Below are 24697 nucleotides of genomic sequence, written 5' to 3'. Positions count from 1 at the left end.
ACCCCAAGAAGAACTATCTGCTTTAAATCTACAAAATATCTCGTTAATTCAGACATTGAAAACATTTGAGGATCCTGGACACAGAAATTCAATACTCTGGATTTGAAAAACTTTTAAAGTTCTGAGACTGAGAACAGTTATTAAGATTTCATATTTACCACAAAAGATTTAAGATTCCGGTCTAGGAAAGTCTGACTCACACTACGGGAACCCCCATTATAAGTCTGACTGGTAAGTCCTCCACAGGACTTAGGAAATACTTGAGACTGCGAAGTGACTTAGGAGTATTTCAATGATTTTTAACCCCGGTCTAAGGAAAATTAAGTTCTGGTTCACCTCTGAACAGTACAAATCAAGTTGAGCAAAGTACATACAACAGAGGAATAAACTTAATAAATTAACAGAATTCGATCAATCATATTTCGAGATTGCAATAAGATTCCCGGTTAATTGCCGGTTCTCCCGGTTTTTCTGGTTGAGTGGCCACCCTGCCAATCTGCTCTCCAAGGGAGGAATTCGGATGATGGGTCTATGCAAATTGAGCCTCAATCTCGTTTAACGTCCGCTAGTTCAACGTTTGGCGATTGCTTCTCTTTCCAGGGACTTACACAGCTCGAATAAGAATTATCTAGCTTTCTAGATCTCGTTCTGTCCAACGAAGCTGCAACTCCAGCATGTGCTGTTTTGGCGGCAGTTGAAGCTCTGTTTACACTAGATCCTTCTTTAAGAAAGTCTAAATTCATCGATCTGCACTAACACTCCGAACACGATGTCTCCGGTAAAATGTATAACGGCAAATTGGCAATGTTTGAAAAATCATTTCTCAGCAATTTATCGATAGATTTGAAAGCTATTGATACTGAATAAACCTTTAAAGTATGAAGTTTTAAATGGCGTCAATAGATTTTTCAAACATTGCAACTTTACCGTTACGCAATTTATCGGAGGCATCCTGTTCGGAGTGCTAATAGACTTTAAGAACTTGTGGACACATAGCTTCTAATTCACATATTTTGAGCAAGTTTTTGAATCATTTCTGGGTTACTTGTTGACCTTTCAGTCTTAGGATGGATCAAAAATTTGTTATTGTACCTTCATCCAAAGTTTCGGTCCATTTGGGATCATCCTCTTGCACTCGATAGATTTAGTTATGTAGTCAAGTATTTGATGCTCGAGTTTCTAAAAATTAGGCGTGCATTATTTCTTTTAACTAGAGTGACCGCTTCCAGTTTGTTTTGCCATATAGCACTCCGAGTTCCGGTACATGAAATGTAACCATGCTTCTCATTATTTCATCGTACTTCGAAAAACGATGGTGGAAAACTTCTCCCATCCGTAGAACCCAACGAGCGCAACGGATGTTTACCCATCGAAACTCAAAGAAAAGTTTTGTCTACGCATATCCTAATTTTCCCTCACATCGCTGATCGGAAGATTTCCATTCCGGTGTCTTTCCCGCCAAGATTAAATATAGAGTAAAACAACAAATAAAGATTTAAAAAAACTCCACTCACCTTCTAGCTTCATGCCGACTTCGAGACACTTCTGGAAGCGACAGTACGGGCAGCGCTTGCGCTGGGTCTTGTCGATGTGACACTGCCGCTCGGCGACGCAGGTGTAGACCTTCTTGTTCTGGACGGTTCGCTTGAAGAAGCCCTTGCACGATTCGCACGTCAGCAGTCCGTAGTGGTAGCCTGAAACTTTGTCACCGCACACCGGGCACAGTTCTTCAATGAAATATTTAAAATCAGTTTGATCGCATTGAATGGCGGATACGACATTAAGGTTATTGAGATTGGTCGGCTCAATGGCGGTAGTACCTGACGGGGGGATCGCGAGATAATTCGACTGCGTTTGGGAGATGTTGTCGTGGTAGCCACCTGCGGAGAACATGTAAGGGGAATCAAAGTTGTAGAGGGAATAGCTGTTGGCCTGGGACTGCAGGCCCTGTTGCTGCTGTTGTTGTTGTTGTTGTTGCTGCTGTTGTTGCTGTTGCTGGGAGCCGACTACTCCGCTAATGGAACCGGTGCCGGTTTGGCTATGGTGATGATTGTTGTTGTTGTTGTTACTATTGCTAGTATTGTTATTGTTGTGCGACGGGATTGGTGATTGTGACGTAAGGCTATTCACCACGGTGTTGTTATTAACACTGCTGCTGTTGTTGTTGTTGTTGGTGAGGTGTCCGACGACGGCGCCGAGGAGGTTTCCGGCTGAACCAGATACTCCGGTGGACATGCCGTAGCCACCGTACTGCGGCGGAGGCATTGTCTGGCTGCCGGACATGCTGTTGCTGTTGCTGCCCTGACTGGACAGCGACAGGAGCTGCGTCGTAGTGTTACCAGCGCCACCATGCGGTGGCGGGCTGGTCGAGTCGTTGATCATCGAGTACTGCGACATGTTGAGCGACATAAACACTGCCGAATTCTGGTGATCCATGTCTAATAACATTTCTTCACACTTTTTTGATTTGTTTGTTGATTGGTGTTGGGTTGGGTTTTTTTTAACACTGTTTCGATAGATCTATCTTTTGATTTTGGTTTTGCCGTTGTGCAAACACTCACAGAAACTACTCAATACGAGGAGGACGGATTCTTGCGGTTTTGTTTTCTTCACACACTAAATTCGTGTTTTCACTATCACACAGATTTGATTTTGCTTCTTGGTTGTTGTTGTTGTTGTTGTTGTAATGAGTTAACAGTTATGTTGCTACCACTATATATTCTTAACAAATAACTATGAATTTTCCACTTATGCCTCTAGAAATGACCATACACCCTTACTTAAAAGTAGATTCAACTTATCCGCTAGTACACACAATCACATAAATCGTAGCTCTCGCACCCTTGGATCCTCTCGGTTGGTTGCACTTGGGTTTATTTTTGTATCTTCGCTTCTTCAGAATTTTTAGCTTTGATTTACAAAATAGCCGCCAGTTTACACTTTGTGCCACTTTGAACTTTTCTTATTGCGTATTTTCACACACCAACTTTTTTTTCTAATTTGTGTTGTTGTTGTATTTGTTTCTACTAAGTTGTGTGTTTGCGGATCTTCAGGCTACTTTCCACACTACTCTTCTTCTTATTACTAACTTTTTTTTTATTCCTGTGTCAAACACCGATAGATATCTTTCCAACGGCGTAGATCGCTGTCTTCGGACCTTCGTGTTGATCACGAACCGTAACAGTAGTATGCGTAGACGTAAGATGCTTCTTGAGTTTGCAGAAACTGCTCCATCGATGGAACATTTTTCTTCCACTGCATTTCACTTGAGCTAGCTCAGTTTGAACTGTTTCAGTACTCCATATGAAATCCAGTACTTCTAGGTCATTTTCTTCTTCGCACTTGGAACACACGGTTTGCAAATTCGGTCGCCCAATATCTGCGCAGTAATCCAGCTGCCGTTAAATCCAAATTATTCCTTAGCACCAATTTGTTTTCCTGCGGACTTTGTAAATTATCAAAACTCTTACAGAATTTTGATTCGCACTATCACATAAGCTTTTGAACAAGTTTGGGTTTTCCAGCACTTGGGGGACTTGAAGCACTTGGTAACTTTTTGCGGTTTGCTGTGTTCAGAACACCACCAGCGGTAACTTGTGGGGGTAAATCCGGGTCGAAACGGAGGTAAAATCCTGGACGAATCCGAAAAACCGGGCAAAACTGAAGCACTCGAAGGCGAGGCTGGTTGAACTGTGCGTAGCTCCGCGTCTCGATCACACGTTTCGTACAAGTTCTTGAACACTACAGCGTAGAATAGCTCGCTTGTCAGGGGTGGGCCGGGCGCGCGCGCTCTCTCAGCAGTACTCTGGTCGGTACTGGTAGCAATGGACTACGCGTTCTTCTTCAGGAGGTGACTCGAAAAAGCTCGCGGTATGGCGCACGATCAGCGGACAGCGACGAGAACTACGACTTACGGCAAACATGGGCTACGATATACTAACTCCAACTACTTGACAAAATAATAATATAAAATCCGCTTTTTCGAGAATCCGTCCGAAAACATCGGCGACTGTTTTTCGTGTGGCCGCGCTCCGGTTGTCTTGTCCATTGCACGCCTTGCGACTCGGTGCCGTTCGTTCGGAGTCGTTTTCGCTTTCGGTATGTCTCTCCTTCTCTTCGTGAGCGGGGCTCTCAGAGAGCCATGTGCTGCACGCGGTCCGTCGGTCGGTCGTCCATCGGTGAGAACCACAGCAGGCAGGCAGTTGCATTTGACACAGTTCGGAATCAAGAGCAATAAAGGTGTATTCAGACTTGAGCGAGAGCGAGAGTAGCGGAGCGGACTTCGGGTATTCGGGTGCGCTCGGCTCTCTGAAGATGGCTTGATTGCTACCACGCCACAGCGGGCTTCAAAAAATACGTTCCCGACGATATTTTTCTAGCTCCGCTTGGCGGAAATTCTTGCTCTCTCACTATCTCTGCATAGCATCGGCCGAAGAGAACGAGAATTGACAACATAAAAAATAGGTAGGTACTGCATGACTGCCGGAGTAAGTCGATATCCCTTTTCTTTCATTGCACGCGCAGCTCAGCTGCGGTGCTATTTAGATGGAGGAGTGAGCAGCTTAGCTACTTCTGCATGCTACTATGAAGAGGCTAGCATCCTCGTCTATTATGTTGTAAGAACCAGTGTTACGAATGGGCAAAGGGGAGCACGGGCCACTCACCGGCTCTTATCATTTCTGTACACTTCAAAAGACGATCTCAGAAATTTAGGAAATAAATACAAACATTAGCAAAGTCCTGCAAATTTCAAAGAACTTCGTTAACTTCAGAAACATTTAGTAACATTCACAATACAACACTAAATTTCTTAACAAATTACGGAAGTTCTGATTATATCTTACAATTCGATAAGCTTCTCAAAGGTTTGCATCTTTGAAAATTATTGAGTATTTATGATGTTTGCTGAATTAAAAAAAAGTTTCAAAACACATGTGAAATACACAAAATTAAAGTGAATTGTTTTGAACTCTTCTGAGGCTTACAAGAATGTTTTGAAGTCCACAGATGAAATTATTCCAAAGACCTTCAATTCATTCATAAGCACTCTTCTGGTAGATAAGTTAGTTCAATAGCTCAAATCGTGCGTCTTAGATATTCTGATGAAATAACAGGATGATCAGGAATTTTTCCACAGACCTTAAAGTGATCAAATACCTGCATAATGTTCTCATGATAGTTTGGCAATTCTTCTAGTCGATTCGGTATTATTCTGCAGATTTCTAATTATTCGATAGATAACATCATGAATCAAAGATATTCTATCAAGATAGTTGGTTGATCAGGCATTATTCCAAAGACCTGCTATCGATCAAATACCAGCATAATGTTTTCTGGGTTTTTTGGCACTTCTTCTGGTTAATTAGTAATAATGCTGGAGATCTTTAATTGTTCTGTAGATCAAATAATGCTTCTAAGATATTCTTGCAAGATAGACGGTTGATCAGGAATAATTACAAAGACCTTCAATTGATCTAATACCTGCATACTATTCTCTGGGTGTTTTGGAAATTCTTCTGGTAGGGGAAATGGGTCTTATGTTGGCCTATAGATCTAAGATTGGGATCATCACTAAAAATCTGCTATTTATCATTTTTATTTAGATGAAAGCGTCATTGTCATCGTATAAAAATTACGACTTTAGTCTGTTATTTGAAATAAGCATCTTCAACTATAAATTAATAAAGGGTGATACGGTCAAAATTTGGTCAAGGGAAAACACGCGTAAATCGGTGAAATCGTTTATTTAAAAAATCAAATTAAATTTCTTTTTCAAGTTCAATTAGTATAAAATTCAGGAAAAATATTCAGTTAGGCTTCCGCTTTTCCAAATCCGAATTGCCGGGCCTTACGCTTGACCCCTGCCATCAGATTTTGTACAGCCACCTTGTCCACCTTCTTCGCCGCAGAAAGCCAGTTTGCCTTGAACTGCTGCTCGCCCTTAGCAGTTTTTTTGGTCTTCTTTAGGTTCCGCTTGACAATGGCCCAGTATTTCTCAATTGGGTGGAGCTCTGGCGTGTTGGGAGGGTTCTTGTCCTTGGGAACCACCTGCACGTTGTTGGCGGCGTACCACTCAATGGCCTTTTTACCGTAATGGCAAGATGCCAAATCCGGCCAAAACAGTACGGAACAACCGTGTTTCTTCAGGAAAGGCAGCAGACGTTTATTCAAACACTCTTTCACGTAAATTTCTTGGTTTACAGTCCCGGAAGCTATGAAAATGCTACTTTTCAAGCCACAGGTACAGATGGCTTGCCAAACCAGATATTTCTTTGCGAACTTTGACAGTTTCATGTGCTTGAAAACATCTGCTACCTTTCCCCTTCCTTTTGCCGTATAAAACTCCTGTCCCGGAAGCTGCTTGTAGTCGGCTTTGACGTAGGTTTCGTCGTCCATTACCACGCAGTCAAACTTCGTCAGCATCGTCGTGTACAGCCTCCGGGATCGCGCTTTGGCCGTCGTATTTTGTTTATCATCACGATTTGGAGTCACTACCTTCTTGTAAGTCGATAGTCCGGCTCGTTTTTTGGCTCGATGCACGGTTGTAGACGATACACCCAGCTTATTTGCGGCATCTCGGATAGAGAGGTTAGGGTTTCGCTTGAAACTACCGGCAACTCTCTTTGTCGTCTCAGCGGCTTCCGGTTTTCGATTTCCCCCCGATCCAGACTTCCTGGCTGTCGACAAACGTTCCCCAAACACTTTAATTACATTTGTAACGGTTGATTTGGCAACTTTTAGCGATTTTGCCAACTTTGCGTGCGAGTAGCTCGGATTTTCGCGATGCGCGAGCAACATTTTGATACGCTGCTCTTCTTGCTTGGACGGCATTTTGACAACTGAAGAGTGAATTCCAAAATCAAATTAGGAGCAACATTCTACACACACACACCTTCAAAATAAGGGGTGTTCAGGTTTTTTAAATGCAAAATTGAAAGAAATACGTCAAGTTGATAACTACCAAATTTTGACCGTATAACCCTTTAGTTTGTTTATTTATTTATTTTTTTCCATTTTTCTAAGAAAAATTTAATTTCTGCTAAGTTTTTAAGCTGTGTAAATACATATGCAGGGCTGGTAACGAATCACTGTTTAGTGACTTGGTCACTTTTTTCAAGTCAGTCACTAAAAAGTCTCTTTTTTTAAGGCCAGATCTCTAAAGTAACTTTTTCTTATGATGAGTCACTAATTTAAACTTTTTTAAACGTGAATTTTTTTCAAGATTGATCATTCTTCTGAATAGGCCTACATTTTGTCCTATTTTTTGAACAATTCGAAGTTGACGACCTTGTATAGAGTTTTACGTTCAATCGTTCTTCTCTTTCTCAGGATGTCCACTCATTTGGCTAAATAAAGTCCCCTGAGTTTTCCAGGTTTTTCCATAACTTTGGCGGATAATTTCCAGGTTTATAAGAAGAATGCTTTTTATGAAATGTGTTAAAAATATGTTTTAACGCAAACGTTCTTAAGACATGAAAATTCGTTTTAAAGAAACAGCTTTACTATTAAATCCATTAAATGTTGAAGTTGAACACTTACTTCATTTTAGTAAGTCTAAGATCACAACATTTTTAATGCCTTGACGTTTCGTATTAACAAAAATGAAGAAACTTTAATGAAGTTCTATTGATTTCAGAAAAGCTAGATTTAGAGATCATTGGGGAATTACAGAGATCTTAAGGGAAAGTCCCCGAAACTTTAAAAATCTTTAAGGGTGAGTTTAGACAAATTCACGATGGTTCCATGATGTGCTGAAATAAAATCGAGAACCTTCAAGATGTTCCGAAAGATTCATTAAAGAGACCTTCACAAAATTTATGAAAACTTCAAAAATATTTCAGGAACTTCACAGAAATCCAGAGAATTCCAGGGATGTTTAAGGGTGCTTACTAGAATTCCATTTATTTTAAAGCAGAACCGAGATCTTCATTAGAGTTGAGAGTTTTATGGAAGCTCTGAGAACATCAAGACAGATCAGAGAATTAAAGAGCAGTTCTAAAAATTTTAAGGAAATTGCAGAAACCGTAATTTACGGAAACTTCGGATTGCTCAGAGAAAATTTCTGGAATGCAATAAAAATTATAGGAACATTATTATTATTATTTAGCTTTATTTAGGAGGCTTTCAGCCTTAGGCTGGTTCGCCTCCATTATAGGAACATCCGGAAAATGTGAGAGTGTTTCAAAGGTGTTATTTAATAGAAATTTCAAGATCTACAAAAATTCGAAAATTAAATTAAGTTGATTAGAGGACATCAACGAGGTTCCATTAATAAAAAAAAGTCGAGAACTATTAGCAAGCACCGATATTCTCAAGATATTCCAGAGAACTTCTAAGATATTTATTTATTTTTGGATTGATTCAATGAAGTTTCGAGTACTTCAAGAACGATCAGATAACATCAGAAAAATCACATTAACTTAAGGAAATTCGCAGCGACTTACAAGGATTTCCATAGAATTATGTGATTTTCCGATAATTCTATGATTGATCTGAAAACTTTACAAGCTTCAGGGAATTATAAATATATACTAGAAAATTTATCGGAACATTTGAACATTTTAGAGAAGTTAAGGTGAGCATAGAAAACTTCTGGGATGTTCAGGATTTCCAGGGAAAATAAGTGATTTAAGGAAAAGTTCCGTGAGCGTTTATAAACTTTATAAAATATAAGGAAAATTGTTGAACTTAAAGGCAATCAAATCAGTTTCAGTAAAACGGTGGGTTCATTAAAAAATACTAAGTTAACACATTTTTTAAAGTGAAATTTCATTTGTATAGTTCTAGTTTTCTGTAAACTAGTGATATTCAAAAAATCAAATCAATTTTGTTAGAAAATCCGGTGATCAGGAATTATTCCAAAGACCATAAGTTGATCAAATACAGAACAGGAAATAGAATAGCAAGTCAACACATTAACAGAACTCAACCAAACTATGTACCAAAATATTTTTAGATTGAATTCATTTTTCCGGCTATTTACCGGTTACTTTTCGGTTCTCCGGTTTCCCGGTTGGGTGGCCTCCCTACAGATTATTATTATTATTATTATTATTATTATTATTATTATTATTATTATTATTATTATTATTATTATTATTATTATTATTATTATTATTATTATTATTATTATTCTTGATCTACTGACTTTCTTGCAAGAATATCTTAGAGGAATGATTTGAGCTATTGAACAATATGAGATCTTCAGAATAATTACTTATCCACCAGAAGAGTGCTTATGAATGAATTGAAGGTCTTTGGAATAATTACATCTGTGGACTTCAAAACATTCTTGTAAGCCTCAGAAGAGTTCAAAACAATTCACTTTAATTTTGTGTATTTAACATGTGTTTTGAAACTTTTTTTTAATTCAGCAAACATCATAAATACTCAATAATTTTCAAAGATGCAAACCTTTGAGAAGCTTATCGAATTGTAAGATATAATCAGAACTTCCGTAATTTGTTAAGAAATTTAGTGTTGTATTGTGAATGTTACTAAATGTTTCTGAAGTTAACGAAGTTCTTTGAAATTTGCAGGACTTTGCTAATGTTTGTATTTATTTCCTAAATTTCTAAGATCGTCTTTTGAAGTGTACAGAAATGATAAGAGCCGGTGAGTGGCCCGTGCTCCCCTTTGCCCATTCGTAACACTGGTTCTTACAACATAATAGACGAGGATGCTAGCCTCTTCATAGTAGCATGCAGAAGTAGCTAAGCTGCTCACTCCTCCATCTAAATAGCACCGCAGCTGAGCTGCGCGTGCAATGAAAGAAAAGGGATATCGACTTACTCCGGCAGTCATGCAGTACCTACCTATTTTTTATGTTGTCAATTCTCGTTCTCTTCGGCCGATGCTATGCAGAGATAGTGAGAGAGCAAGAATTTCCGCCAAGCGGAGCTAGAAAAATATCGTCGGGAACGTATTTTTTGAAGCCCGCTGTGGCGTGGTAGCAATCAAGCCATCTTCAGAGAGCCGAGCGCACCCGAATACCCGAAGTCCGCTCCGCTACTCTCGCTCTCGCTCAAGTCTGAATACACCTTAATAGCAGCAAGAACAGCAGTGGCACACAAAGTGTGACACACTCTCGCTCTCATTGGCCCACTTTTTGGGGCTCGGGCGCGCACGCATACCCACACCTACACTCACACATTGACGGTAGCCTGAATTCTCACGTTGTTCTGTCATCGAGGTGCGCGTGAGTCGTAGGGTGGGGGAGCCATCGATAGGCGTTCGTGATTGAAATTTAGAACTAGAAGGTCAATCGAATTCAATTATTGCCTTACTGAGCGATTTGACATACTTTATCTAAACCCTAATTTTAATCTAATGGTAGCCTTATATTTAAAAATTACAAATAAACACCTATTTATTTTTCCAAACCTACAGTAGAAACCCTTTTCCTGTCATTCTTCTAGATATTTTAATCTAAAAAAATCCACAAATTCTGAAATCAGAACACAATAAAACACCATCTACCTCCAGAGCTCACTCAATTAAATGTTGAGGCAGGGAAGGAACTCCCCGTTGTTAATTCCATCATCATCATCGTCGTCATCGGTTGAGCATAGTAAGCGCAGGTAACTCACCACAACAGCACGCACCAGCGAGTTCCACTTTCGGTTTCACTATTCTATGCTCGCTCTCTCCCCACCCCATGACGATCGACGCCGACGGTGAAGATCGCACTTTATGCTAATGCTACTCTCTTTCACTCATGCTCAGCTCGTCAGTTGCTCCCCAATCCCAATATGCAACAACATGGGCTTGCATGTGTATTGCACACAGCACAGCGTGGTCGTCGCCGCACCGCCGGCGTGGAATCGATTCACTTATGGGTATGGGTGAGAAAGAGAGAATGAACAACAAGCTGCCGTTGGTGGTGGTGACTGCTTGCAGGCCGAAATAAAAGCGAAGGTATGAGGTAATACTAACAATATTGCTGTAATTTTACCACTATTACCACTACTGACTGGGGAACTGGGGAGCAATCGAGAGGGCGATCGACTGCTACTACTACTATACATCAGAGTGTGTGAGACGAATGTGAGAAGAGTTTGATGTTGGTGAGGTAGCTACATTTTGTGAGAATGAAAAGATGAAAAAATATAAACTTTGAAGGTAATGTACAAAGCAAGCACTTCATTCTGATGGGAAGAAGAGTGTGTAAACACGACCAGAAAAGAGTTTATTGGGTATTCAAATATTCCGCTATTTCTTGTTAATGACACAATCAATTAGCAATCATTTTGGATGACGATAATTTAGTGAAAATTGTCAGCTGGAAATGTGTTGGATACTTTGCTGATCGAACCTTGAATTAGATTGCCTACGTTTAAGTTGTCATAGTGGTTACTAGTGTTACACTCCAAAAACCGATTTTTTTTTTAACTAACTGGGCGCAGAAATACCGATCTTCATGCGATTCTCTTAAAAAAGCTGAGCTCCAAAATGCAAAGATGAATTTTTTGAATTGCATCCCGTTCGATTTTTGCTACAAGCCAGAAAATTGAGTGTTGCCAAAATCGAACCTTGCCCAAATCAATCGGTTTGATTTTGAACTTTAAATTATGCTATCGTTGATGTTGAGCCACCGTGTAGCCACGGGCTAGCCATGTACTTTTAGTTACGGGTTAGTTAATCTCCGTTATCATTAGAGTGAATGTATGACTGAGAAAGCCGTTAAAATTCCATGCATTTAAATGGCGGTCTGAAAACATCCGGGTAATATCACGAAATCAGCGGGAACTTCAGTGAAAATCCGAGAGCTTCAAGTAAATTTCGAGAAATTAAATTCAACAAAATAGCAAGAACCTTCAAGATGTTCCAAAAATTAAAGATATCCCAAAGATCATTGGGAAAGATCAAAGAAATTAAGAAAAAAAAAGAAGTAAGAGGTGGTGTCCAAGATACGATCGTAGATTTGACGTAGGATTACATGCTAGGTATCAATATTCGGCGACTGTGTTAAGGAAGGCGTTTTTTTGTAGGCAATTGGTGATAATTTCGATCACCATTGCAACAGTTATACATTTGTGTAATTTAAACACCTCGATCGGAGTGGTAGAAGGATAATGATATATTGCTTGCCTGCTTTGTTGAAATATACATGGTTGAGGACATAGCTTGATCGGAATCGAGAAAAGACATAACAAAAAAAATCCCATTAACACACGTTTTTCATCTTTATCGGCTTTCTTCGTGAAGTAACAATTTGGTCCTGGTCAACAGGTTGGTCCTTAAAAATGATAGGAACTATAAAGAAGATCCGAAGAATGAAAGGAAATATCGAGGTTTTCGGGGAAGTTTCATGAACAAACGACGGGTTATACGGTGTCTCTGGAAGAAAAATTTATCGAAAAAATCAGTATCCCTGAAACACCCACCAAACGGAAGCTTAGGGTCACCCCTTTCATATGCGATCGGTATGATCGCGAAACGAAAAAGGGACACTTTTTGTTATAATAATGTTATTATACCAGAGACACCATGGTTCATAAAGGGAGGTCCAAAAACGTTTAAAAAATTTCGGGTATTCCAGGGAAGCTGCAATGCCGTTCCATTAGCTACAGGTAAAATTAAAGAACATCAGGAAAATCCAGAGAACTTCAGGGCAGTTAAGAAAACTTCAATTAAGTTCAGAGGTCTTGTGGAAAATTTAAATTAATTCCAAAAACCTCACGGAAGGTAGGTCTAGACATCTTCGGTGAAACCTAGAGACCTTAAGGGAATTGCGAATAACTTCAGGAAACTTCAGACTTTCGGGAAATTTAAAGATGAAGTTCCGGAAGTTTCAGGAAAGTGTGGGGTTTTTAAAGAAAGTTTAAAGATTTTAAGAACAAGTTTCAATATCTTCAGAAGCATCAGGAGAAATCAGAGATCCTCAGGGCAGGTAAATTAGCTTCAAGGAAATCTCAGGAATTTTACATTAGTTTCAATAAATTTAGGGAATTTCAGTGAAGTTCCAAGATCTTCAAGAATGTCCAAAGAACTTGGCAGGGATGTTCCTAGTACTTCAAGATATTCCGAGGAAAAAAATGAAGTACAAAAATGTTCCAAAATAATTAAGAAATGGCGTAGTCTTCATGGCAGACCATGATCATCAAGAAAATTTAAGGAACGAAAGAGAAGTTTCAAAAAATTCTTGAAAATCTAGTGAGAGAAATTCAGAGAAGTTGATAAATTTTAATGGAAGTTTGCATAGGCTTTAAACAAGTTTCGAATACTTCAGGAAAAAATAACTTCAATGCTGTTTAAAAATTCTAAGAAATTTAGAGTAGTTAAGAGAGCTTTATTGAAGATCTTCAGGGCAGTTCCAATAACTTCAGCGAAGCACCGGAAGCTTCAGAATAATCTTACTGAACATTTTAAATTTCTTGAAGAATTGATCATATGAATCGAAATACTTTTAAGTCTTCAAAAAAAAGTGCTGATTTCAGTTTTGTCGTTTTACGTTTCAATCCAATGATTGAAACCTTTATCAGGGCTAATTATAGTTTTAGATCGTTAAGCACATACATACATTTAAATTCAATTTGCGATTTTATAATAAATTTACAAAACTTCTTACAAAAACCGTCACAGCTTCAAGCGATATTCATTTTAACGTAGAGCTTCGTCTTTGTGAACTATACTGGGATGCAAATAATAATTAAAAGTGTGGTTAAATAGTGTTAGGTTTTACACGTTTGTAACTTTGTCATTTATAAATGAAATTTAAATCTAAATACGTCAATCGACAGGAAATAACTCTAAGATTCTGCTGACATGAAAACTTTCCAAATTTGCCATGACAAACTATTGAAAAATGTACAAATGATAATTGTATTACTGATTTCATTAAATAAACGTTTATCCAAACCCAGTCTTCATAATCGAGTACAACTTAGTTGCACATCGTTCTGCGTGGCGTGTAGACGTGGACGTAGACACGTGGCGTATTAAAAAAAAAGATTATATTTAAAAAAAAATCTAAAACTTGTGATCTGATCTAAATGACATCTGAAAAGAAGTTTTAGTTAGTTATATTATATTTAAGGAAAAAATACATTTAAATAAAAAACTAAATGTTATAAAAGGTGGTGAAATGTTTAGACTGCTAACTTGCTTTAAAAAAATCGATATATTTTTTTTTATTTTTTGGTTATTTTTAAAGTTTATGAAATTGCAATTTTTTAAGTAGAATAATAATTTATTTGAGTTTTGCACCTAATTTCCAATAAATTTGCTCTTAATAACTTTTTTCCTAAGTCCAGTCGTTCTCAAGTCAATGCGAATTAATAATAATATTAATACTTCTGGATAATTCTTTGAAAATTTGTAGTAGATGCCGTCTTCAAGTTTATCGTTTTCCATCAAACAAAACGTCTTCAAATGAAGGAATGCAGCAAGATGTGGAACAACCTTCTACCAGTGGTATGAAGCCAGTGAAACCAATTCCTGGAACTGGAAAATATCATTGCTATATTCCAGTTACAAACAACCAAATTGCAGTAAAAATATTCTCTAGTAACATATTCAATGTATTCAAATAATATGAGTTGTAAAAAAATAATAAATTATGATTCTTATCTCACCAATACAAATCTTTAATTTGTGAACATCTACGTGTTTCTCTTCCGCTGCATCTAAATAGAAACGGGTAAGTCTGACAGCTACCATATCTAAGAATGAATTTTTGTCATGGAAAACAAATTTCTGGCAATGCTCATAGGCCAACATTAGAGCCATTTCATTTCTTCCATTTAATTTTAATTAATTACTTTTGGTACCTATGACCGATACATATTACAACTACAATGTGCAGTCTTCATCAGTGTCATTCCACTAGAGACTTATTAAAATCCAACCCCCTTAAGTACGCATCCTCTAGGTAAAAATATAAAGATCCAAAATTGCTTAAGAGGTATTAAATGGAAGATATCCTTTTAAGCTGTTTTATTTAAGCATACCGCTAACAACCCTATTTCTTTTGAGGAATAAATATCCCATCATACCCCGTGGCATTTTAAGATATTTAATTAAATGCCTTTTATGATAAAATTTCCCATTGTGCACTGGTCAAGTTGGCGTGAAATCCGTCGGAATTATAATGCAATTCTGACATTAGGATTGGGCGATCTTTAGTAAAATATTGATATATATATTTTTGATAATATAATCGATATTTGAAAGATAACTAATATGTGCGATTTAGATCGTTACTAAAACACTATGATAAAATTTACGTGCTTTTCAAGCATAGTAGACAGTAGTAATAAACTCTTAAAAGTGTCCGGTTTTATGAACTAAGTATCCGAATTTCGAGTCTTTCCGGGATATTTTGAAAATTGAAATTATATATCAAAAGAAACATGTTTCAATTTTCATTTACTCATGTTTTTCTAGAGATTTGTTTATAAAGCAGAATAATTGATTTAGAAATACTTTAAATGGAACGATTGCAGTCTTTGTTGTCAGCCAATGTTACTTCCAATCATTTAACATTAAAAATAAAAACCATGATATTTTGTATTCGTCGGTTACAATAAAAGACTAAAAAACAAGCCAATTTTGCTTTCAAAGAGTCACAATCAGCTGTTCGCTGACAAGTGAGAGAAAATGGGAAAATTGCTTATTGTGACTCTCATAATGCGAAATTGTCAGGTTTAATGTGTGAAACACAAACTATACAAACTCTTCTTGCTACTTACAAATACAAAATATCATCATAATCATATTTTTCCCCCTTGATTTGTTTTCCGTCGATCTTGTTTTCCGTACTGAGTCCAATGCTACCAACGCCAGGGAGACAGCTCCCACACCTGAACTATACCTATCGACCCATCAGCTCTCATAGACCGGGGACCAAAGGCTTCGCTTCCCTTTCCAAGGAAAGCATGATCAGAGATTGAACTCAGGCCTTTTGGGGTAATAGGCAATCACGCTTACCACTACACCACCGACGCCGTTGATAATCATAATATCTTATGATTTCATTATCCCATAAAACATCTTTTTAAGCAAAATTGATGAAATAACCTTGTTGTCAACCTAACTGTCATAATACGTCATCATGAAAGAGGCAACATATCAAATTTACAATCTCAGCCTTAATTTATACAGCGCTCCTTATATTGTATGAAGGCTTATGCTAATTTTAAGAGTAAATTCATTCAATTTTGGGTGTGGACTTAAAGGAAATCAGTTTTTCGATGCACAAAAATTACATTCGTTTGCTTCTTTGAAGATCGATTTTTCAATTTTTTTTAAATAAATAAACCTCAATCGACCCAAAAAAAAATGGAAAATCAAGATCAAAATGATCGATCTCCCAAAGATTGATCCAAGATCGCCCAATTCTAACTGACATAAAAACTGCCAAAACTGTAGCGACATGCATTAAACAAATAATGATGATAGGCCAAATCAGCCAAAAAATCGTTAAGATTTGCCCAAATTATCTAAAAATATACTTATTTGGCAAAGGCAGGATGTGATTAACAAAAAAAGCCATTTTGATGATAAAACGCCATTATGGTCACTGTACACATTGAGGAATACAGATCCAAAATTTAAAAAAAAATAATGGGGGCACTGCTTTGTAGATATACTTTGCAATCAATAAACAAAATCTCAATTGTGAAATTCATGCTAATTTTTTAGATGGTCGACAAGGGCGTAGCCAGGTTTCGAATAAGGGGGAGGGGCAACGGATCCAGTATCGTTGTCTTCGTATCGCGTTAGGATGCATGCACTCGACTCATACGATGAGTTTTGAAGTGTTGGCGGGCATGTTGCCACTCTCTGATCGGTTTTCGGAATTGTCCCTCAGGCTCCTCACCTGTTGTGAAGTTATGAACCCACTGGTAATCGAAAACATTGAGAAGCTTAACCCTCAAACTCGTTTTATGTCATTGTACGTAGTACATAACACAGGATGTCAGCGCTACACAGCATAATCCTCATCGTGTATGCTTCTCCGACTTCGGAAACTCAGTTAGTTTTGATTTATCTATGACGCGGGAGATTCGTGGGATCCCAAAACACCTCCATGATTGTTCCATCAATTTTCGCTGCAAACTTTGACAAAGTTGATTCCGCAAGATCGTTCTTCGCATATGGATCACTAATATATATACCCGAGCAGGAATCGATAGCTAATTGATAACAAATGCATATTTTAATGTAGTATGATACGAGATTTTGGTATGCTTGTGGTATAAACCCTTGTTTTGATAGTATTCAGTTATTGAAATATTTTGTAAAATATCAAATGAATACCAAAATAACAAAATGTGATCTTTCAGTTTTTAGACAATAACACCTAAAAGAGTTATTGAATTGGTATTAGAAGACCTTCAAAATAACAAACTATGGTATTCTGACATCTAAAAAAGTGTCTGATATCCGTTTGTTATTGTAATACCTAAATTATTTATTAGTTCGTTATTCATAGAATATTTTTGAGGTATTATTTTTGGTATTTTACCTTTTATGTCAGCCTCACTAATACCATATTAAGGTTGCCAGTTATGCTATTTAAATACCTGAATTTGGTATTAATATGTTATTTTTTCCTGCTCGAGTAGAGGCGTCCGCTGGTTTTGGTATTTTTAACGAGTTTCATAGCGCCTCTCGAATGATTCAAGCTCCTTGTTCTGTATATGTTGCTGAGCTGGCGGGAGTACATTATACGCTTGAAATTATCGCCTCACTTTCACCAGATCACTATTTTATTTTTACGGATACACACTCAGCTCCGTTTGGCTTGTTCGGTAATTTTTTACCGAAAATAATCGGTAAACGAAAATAATTACAGATTTTTTGGTAAATCATAATAAAAATTACCAATATTCAGTAAAGTTTTACCGAAATAACGGTGATCTGATTTTTTAAATGACGAACTCTGATGAATCAGATTACCGAACTTCGGTTTGTACAAACTGTCAAACCGTGAAGAAACTTTATTTATAAGTGAACCGTGCTTCGAGGATAAACCAACTTAAAGTGCTGATGATTGAAACCAGGTACAGTATTATAAACAGCAGTATTTTGCAGCAAACAATTCATTTAACAATTACTATTTTATAGACCGAAGACATTTTTAACGATCGCCCCATATGCTGGGTATCTCCTGCTCGCTATTTTCATCCAGGCATTATCCGTTTCAAATATCGCACCAAACCCTCCTGACAAAATTTTCTCAATAAAAACTAACAAATAACTATTATTGTAAAAAGATAATTCAATAGAAATGAATAAAAAAAGTAGCATAATTAAAAAAAAAAATGTTTCGTTCTCATTTTACGGAAGTTCAGTAATAGCTATCGAATTGTTCTGTAGAAAATCACCGAATTGTTCGGTTATTTTGACAAATAATCCAAAAAATCTGTTTACCGTTCGTCCGGTAGTTTTTTCGTTTACCGAACTGATTACCGAACGTTCAGCTGTTGAAAGTTCGGTAAAAAATTACCGAATACGGTAATAATTTCTAAGTGTGTAGTCTCAGTTCTGTCGAGGCTATTCACTCTATGAGGCCGGTATAGCACTCCTCGTATTATCTCATGAAAATACGAGAGCTTCTAAGTGTTTTATCTATAAGATCTTTTTTCATCACCTTTGCATGGGTCCCATCTCATTGCTCGATTCCGGGCAATGAGAATGGCGGACTCACTTGCTATGGTGGGCGCTCCATTTAGCTTCAACAGTCACTCGTCAGCTGGCAGAATAAATGGAGTGAAGGGAGTTTGGGATGATGGCTACATTCGATCAGGGGGCGACCCCGGTTAACATCCATACCTCTCACGCCAAAGTCACGAGTTCAAATCTCACCCCCCCGGACAAGTCACGAATGACCCAAGAGTGTTAAAGTGACTATAATAAAAAAAAAAACAAAAAAAAAAAACATTCGATCATCCCTAAGGTGTCAAAGAGTCCTTGGTTCAAGGGGTTGGATGTGGGTCGACCCTTCATTCGTATGATGTCTCGCCTCATGTTCAATCAATGCTCGTTAAACGCTCACTTGTTCCGTGTTGGGCTGGGGAACAGCAATCTCTGAATGTGGACAAGTTTACCAGGACGCAGATCACATTATTTGGTCTTATGCTGAGCATCGTGGAGTCAGATCTGAGCTGTATGATTCCCTTCGGGCTCGAGGTAGACAACCTAATGTTCCAGTTCGAGATATTTTGGGTAGACGCGATCTGGAGTTTATGAAACTCATATATGTTTTCTTGAAGTATATTAACCTTATATTGTTAATTTGACTAACATTGTGTTTAGTTTGTACCTTGTTCGTGTGTGTTTTTTTTTAAATGTTTATTTCTGTAATAATGGTACAATTACACTGCTGATACCAAATTGAATAGGAATAAGTTCATGTTTTAGGAATAATGGAATATTTGTACCGTAAATCATATATCAGACCTCTTTCTCCTTCTCCCCATTCATAAAAATGTAAATCTCTGCTAACCTCGAGACGACCGCGAGTAATCGGTTCAATTACTTTAACTCTAGATTTAAGACATCCATTATGTAAAACGCAAATGATAACTTGGCTATGTAAAGTTTATTCGATTAAGCCTGTACAAATAAAGTAATACAAAAAAGTCTTACAGTCTTCTGATTTTCCTCTCCCGGATCCGTTCAATTTCCCTAGAAACCCTAACAACTTATTTTTTTAATTTTCTCAAGAATTTTCTTAGTAACAAGTTTTAAGTTATCTTATTCAAATTATTGATTAAGATGACGGGAATCATTCTCAATAACATAAGGAAAAAAACCAAAATTAATAATTAACCAAGGTGGAAAAGTGATAAATTGGTTTTAAAAATTGTTTAAGGCATCCCCAACAAACAATTGAGAGCTCTTATAAAACACCTGAGTTGATCAAACGTTGAATAATAGCTTCCAGAGTTGAACAAGAATGTAGTTGTATTGCCATTTGATTAAAAGTTTTAAAAGCTGTTGGAGCACTCTTAAATGATTGTTTACGTTCGGTTTAACTATATGCTTTATAAGACCTACGATAACTTTTATAGCACCTTAGTTAAACTGATTCACAAGAGCTATACAGAACGTGGAATAAACGCATCAAAACAAACCATTGGGAGCTCTTATAAAACACCTGAGTTGATCAAACGTTGAATAATAGGTTCCAGAGTTGTACAAGAATGTAGTTGTATTTCCTTTTTGGTTAAACGCTTCAAAAGCTGCTTGGAGCACTCTTAAATGATTGTTTACGTTCGACCAACCACAATTTTGTTGCTAAAAATAGCACAAGTGATAGGCACGTTTATATGACCATAAGGCAATGATTATTCGACTGCAAGAGAAGTCACTCAAGATGAGCATCATATACTTCTCTCATATGAACAAAATATGTATTCAAGAATAGAGCAGATGGAAACAGAAGCGGCTGGCAATCCGGGATCATGAGTTCGAATCTTGCTTCGAGAAACCCTCGGTGGAGTAGAGGTAAATTATATATATAGGTGTTTATTAATAAATGCAAACATTAATTTAAGACATATATCATATAATCAACGATAACATTTCTAGATAAATTCTCTCAACTAATTATTAGAGAGATTAATTGAAAGAATATCAATCAAAGATTAAACCGATGCTAGTTACTACTTCCTCCATGATCACAGAATGTGAATTATGGCATAATTACATATTTTTTCAATGTGCTCAAATAAATTAAATTAATAAAAACTGTACAAGCAATTATTTTGGCGTACCACGACAATTGTTAAATTAATTTTAATCTGTGAATATTGTGAGTACTTACACAACGGTTATTAAGGAGTCATTAAAAAGTGCTATAAACGCTTTTCACCGCTTGCTGTACAATGATTATTTAGGAGTCATAAAAGAGTGCAACAAACGCCTCTCAGGTTCACTCTCTACTAAATTTCAAAGCAGCTGTCAAGAAGTGTCTACAAACGTTGTATAAGAGCTTTTACCAAAATAATAAAGCTTGAGTTTAAATATGTATCTATAAACGTTGTATAAAAGTTGCTTCTACTCCTATACCGCGTATACATATAATGCTGTAGTTGAACAGGTTCTCCAAACCAGTGTAAACAAGAGTTTTACAGCAGTTGTAATAAACAAATTGTACAGTTATTATTCAGCATGCAGTTGAACAAAATTACAATGGAAGCGTTTCTTCAACAAGAAATTGATTTTGGGCAAACGTTTTACTGAATACGTTAGACAACACCTTTGTGTTGCAGTTGTATAGGTTCTCCAAACGAGTGTAAACAAGGGTTTTGTAAAAGTTGTGGTGAACACATTGTGCAATTATTATTCAACATGCAGCTGAACAAAATCAAAACGAAAGCGTTTCTTCAACTGGAAATTGTTACTTGGGTCTAGAGCTTGCAAGAAATTAAGATCCAAAGAATAGATTTTGTAAGGTCACGAACTCATGCTTTGCTCGAAAAAAATCTTCTGCTTTGGGTGTTGTTACTAGTGAACACCTGGGTTTGTCAAAGTCCAATTGCAGTCGCCAACAGAAGTGCTGCGGTGGATTTCAAAATGACAAACAAAACAAATCAATGCATGACTCTCTCGTAATGAATGTTGCGACATACCAGTAATTCAACCCTTCTCTGCGGGCATAATTTAAATGGTCCGAAAATGTCAACAAGTTGTCGCTAAGCACGCCCTTCAGCAGACATCTGTGTGGTGATGATGAATGAACTTGTCCCTTAATCAGTTGCTATTTGTTTACACATCGCAAATCCTGTTAACACCTACTTCCCTGTTCCTACCAGGATTTGTTTGTTTTGTTTTTTGGCAAAAGAAAGCGGTATTCTCACAATATTGATGCAGCCTCACTGCAGGACACACAGCCCTACAGATAACACAGATCGCAAAAAATTCTACCTGCTACCGACTTGCCACCCTCCCGCTGCGCGTTTTCAACGTTCCAAACTCTGTTAGAAGGCATATTTACATAATTTCACTCCCTAATTGATCCCACAAGGGGATCTTCCTTCGCTGTATGTCTAGTGCATGGCAAAGGAAAGGATAATTATGACCAATTGGCTGCACTAACACACAATACGAGCCTTGCCAGGGGAACACGGGTAGCAGATGAAAAGACAAAAAAAAACCTATCAAACAAATAGAGGTTCGGGTAATAAACCAATAAAATGTGTTTATTGATCATTCTCTCCGTTCCCGAGAAAGGAAAGCTCTATCACCAGAGAAGCTGAATGATAGAGATAGCAAGAAAGGATCCCACCATAAAACGAAACTGGAGAAACGAACGATCACCGGTTAGTACCGGCGAGCACTGCACTGCTGCTGCTGCTGCTGCTGGGAATGAATCTTTCAGATCGATGCATCGGCTTTCTCCGGTCTGTAATTTCTGTTGATTTCATGTGTTCTTTCTCGCTCTCGAGATGGATTTCACTTTGGTCGGGTTTTATTGCATGTCATTCTTCCTCTATTTTCGAAGGCGAAGGTTTTTACGGCTTTTCTCTCTCTCTCTCTGAGGGGCAGCAAAAGGGTCCAAAGTTGCTGTATCACTTTCTGGTGCTCTGGCCCTAGCTCGGTCATTGCCAGCCAAGTGCCTTTGGGGCTGTTTGTTTCCAATAAATTTGACTTTTTGAATATTTAACTTGCGTGAAGCGTACGGGGATTAGGGATCGAAGCTCGTAGAATCGAGTTTTACAACTTGATGTTTTAGATTCCGATTTATTGTCTAGGACTGGGATTTTATACTTTTCTGCCAATAAAGGTCCCGTGTGCCTATGCTCTTTTAGAGGAAAAAGGCAGATCATATTATTGATTAATGGGAAAAACTTCGTTCACCTTATTCTTTAGGCGATGTATGTTTTTATATGTTGAATCAAACTAACATTTTTAATAGATGGTAAGCTTGTCAGTTTTACCACTAGTACTCCAGTTTTTGGTGCTAGAGCCTTAATTAAATTTTAAATATATGCCAACATATCCGGAGTGATTTAAGATTTGGGCGTAATTGCTTTTGTAAACAATCACGTCAATTACTGATTTCTCTTGAATAAAAGCTCAATCTCACAAACAAACTATACCAAATGATAGAGGAATCATTCCTCTACCTCATAGTGTTATTACTTTTCGAGATTGAACTTTTATTCGCGAGAAATCGGTGATTAACGTGTTTGTTTACAAATGCAATTACGCCCAAATCTCAAATCACTCCGGATATATGTCCTAACATTGTAACGAAATAAAATAAACCGGTTGAAGAATGAAAACAAGTGAGAGTTAAGATAGGACCAATTAGGAGCCCACTTTGGTCAAAAATTGGAGCACTTACTCTAGTTGTGACTTAAAATTGTGTAATTAATCAATTAGAAACATTACTGCTATTAAAGGGTGTACCGTTTAAAATCCGCAAACACAAAATTCATTCTCAAAATTCGAGTTTTTATCCGTTTATAACCAAATTTTCAGGAAGTAAAATGAAACAGTTAAGTTACAGTTAGTTGTAGTATCAGTAATTTAATTTATTTCACGTTTATATCCGAATGCGCGAACCTTGGCCTTAAACCCAGCCATAAGGTTCTTCACGACCTCAGAATCGACAGTTTTTTGCATATTTACCCATGCTTTCTTCATTTCTTCGACATTCTTTACCACTTTAGGTCGTTTTAGAAGGTGCTCCTTGATAATGGCTCAGTATTTTTCTATTGGGCGCAGTTCCGGAGTGTTTGGGGGGTTCAGATCTTTCGGTACGAAATCGACATCATCGGCGCCTTATACCACTCTAGCACGTCTTTCGTGTAGTGGCATGAAGCCAAATCCGGCCAGAAAATCGTCGAACCGTTGTGAGCCTTCAGGAGAGGGAGAAGCCGATTTTGGAGACACTCTTCCAAATACACCTGTCCATTCATGGTGCTTGCTGTAACAAAAGGTGTACTACGCTTTCCGCAAGTACAAATCGCTTGCCAAATTAAGAACTTCTTGGCGAACTTTGACATCTTCTAAGTCCGGAGGTTCTCGGGAGCATCACACTTATCCTTGGCAGTCACATACAGGTTTCCTGGAATCTGGTTGAAGTCCGCCTTCACATATGTCTCGTCATCCATTACGCAGCAGTGTGGTTTTGTTAACTTCTGGTCGTACAGCTTCCGACTTTACCGGCTTTGCGACCGATTCTGTTTCTCGTCACGGTTTGGGGACTTCTGAATCTTAAACGTACGTAGTCCAGCTCGAGTTTTGGTATCGTTTGCGGTTCCAAAAACGATATCCCGCTGTAATTAGTATTAGAAACAACACATCTAAATCTCAATGTTGGATGGTTGAAAAATCTCAAGCAAGAAAATCAACTCCTCTTGCATCTAAATCCATCACTCTCCACTTTTTTGCAGGAGGCATAAAATTCTCTGGTCACGTCTTCCTTCGGAAGGGAAATAAAGCCGTTGGTCCCAGCCCATGTGTGTGTTGAATGGGTGCGATATCCTACGCTTATGTGGAAGCTGCTTTCCTGCACATTAGATTGCCGTCAATGGATGGCAATCGATGTCCGTCGGTGATTGGCACTAGATTGCGGAACAGAAACCGACGTTAAATGAAGGAAATACTGACTGAATCAATCTAAATCCATCGCTCTTTACTTTTTTTGCAGAAAATTTTCAAAATCTTAATCAATCTTCAATCTATCTACTAAACGTGCGCTCATCACACAATAGCAAAGCAATTTTTTGTTCCC

At 37.7% G+C, this 24697-nt stretch overlaps 1 protein-coding gene across 1 annotated transcript in view; it reads right to left on the bottom strand.

The window, feature by feature from the left end:
* ftz-f1 (ftz transcription factor 1) overlaps nucleotides 1-24697 on the bottom strand; it is a 524702-nt gene that overhangs the window by 230566 nt on the left and 269439 nt on the right. Inside the window, exons 2-3 of the mRNA XM_065223300.1 lie at nucleotides 1821-1880; nucleotides 1515-1727 (exon numbers count right to left, since the gene is read on the bottom strand). Of these exons, the coding sequence (XP_065079372.1) occupies nucleotides 1515-1727; nucleotides 1821-1880 (273 nt within the window). The remainder of the gene's footprint in view (nucleotides 1-1514; nucleotides 1728-1820; nucleotides 1881-24697) is intronic.

The sequence above is a fragment of the Ochlerotatus camptorhynchus genome, unplaced genomic scaffold, assembly GCF_037179485.1.
Source record: "Ochlerotatus camptorhynchus isolate MF236.1 unplaced genomic scaffold, CSIRO-AGI_Acam_v1.1 ptg000190l, whole genome shotgun sequence".
Taxonomy (NCBI): Eukaryota; Metazoa; Arthropoda; class Insecta; order Diptera; family Culicidae; genus Ochlerotatus; species Ochlerotatus camptorhynchus.
Note: the sequence above shows the minus strand (reverse complement) of the source record. Positions and strands in the feature narration are given on the sequence as shown.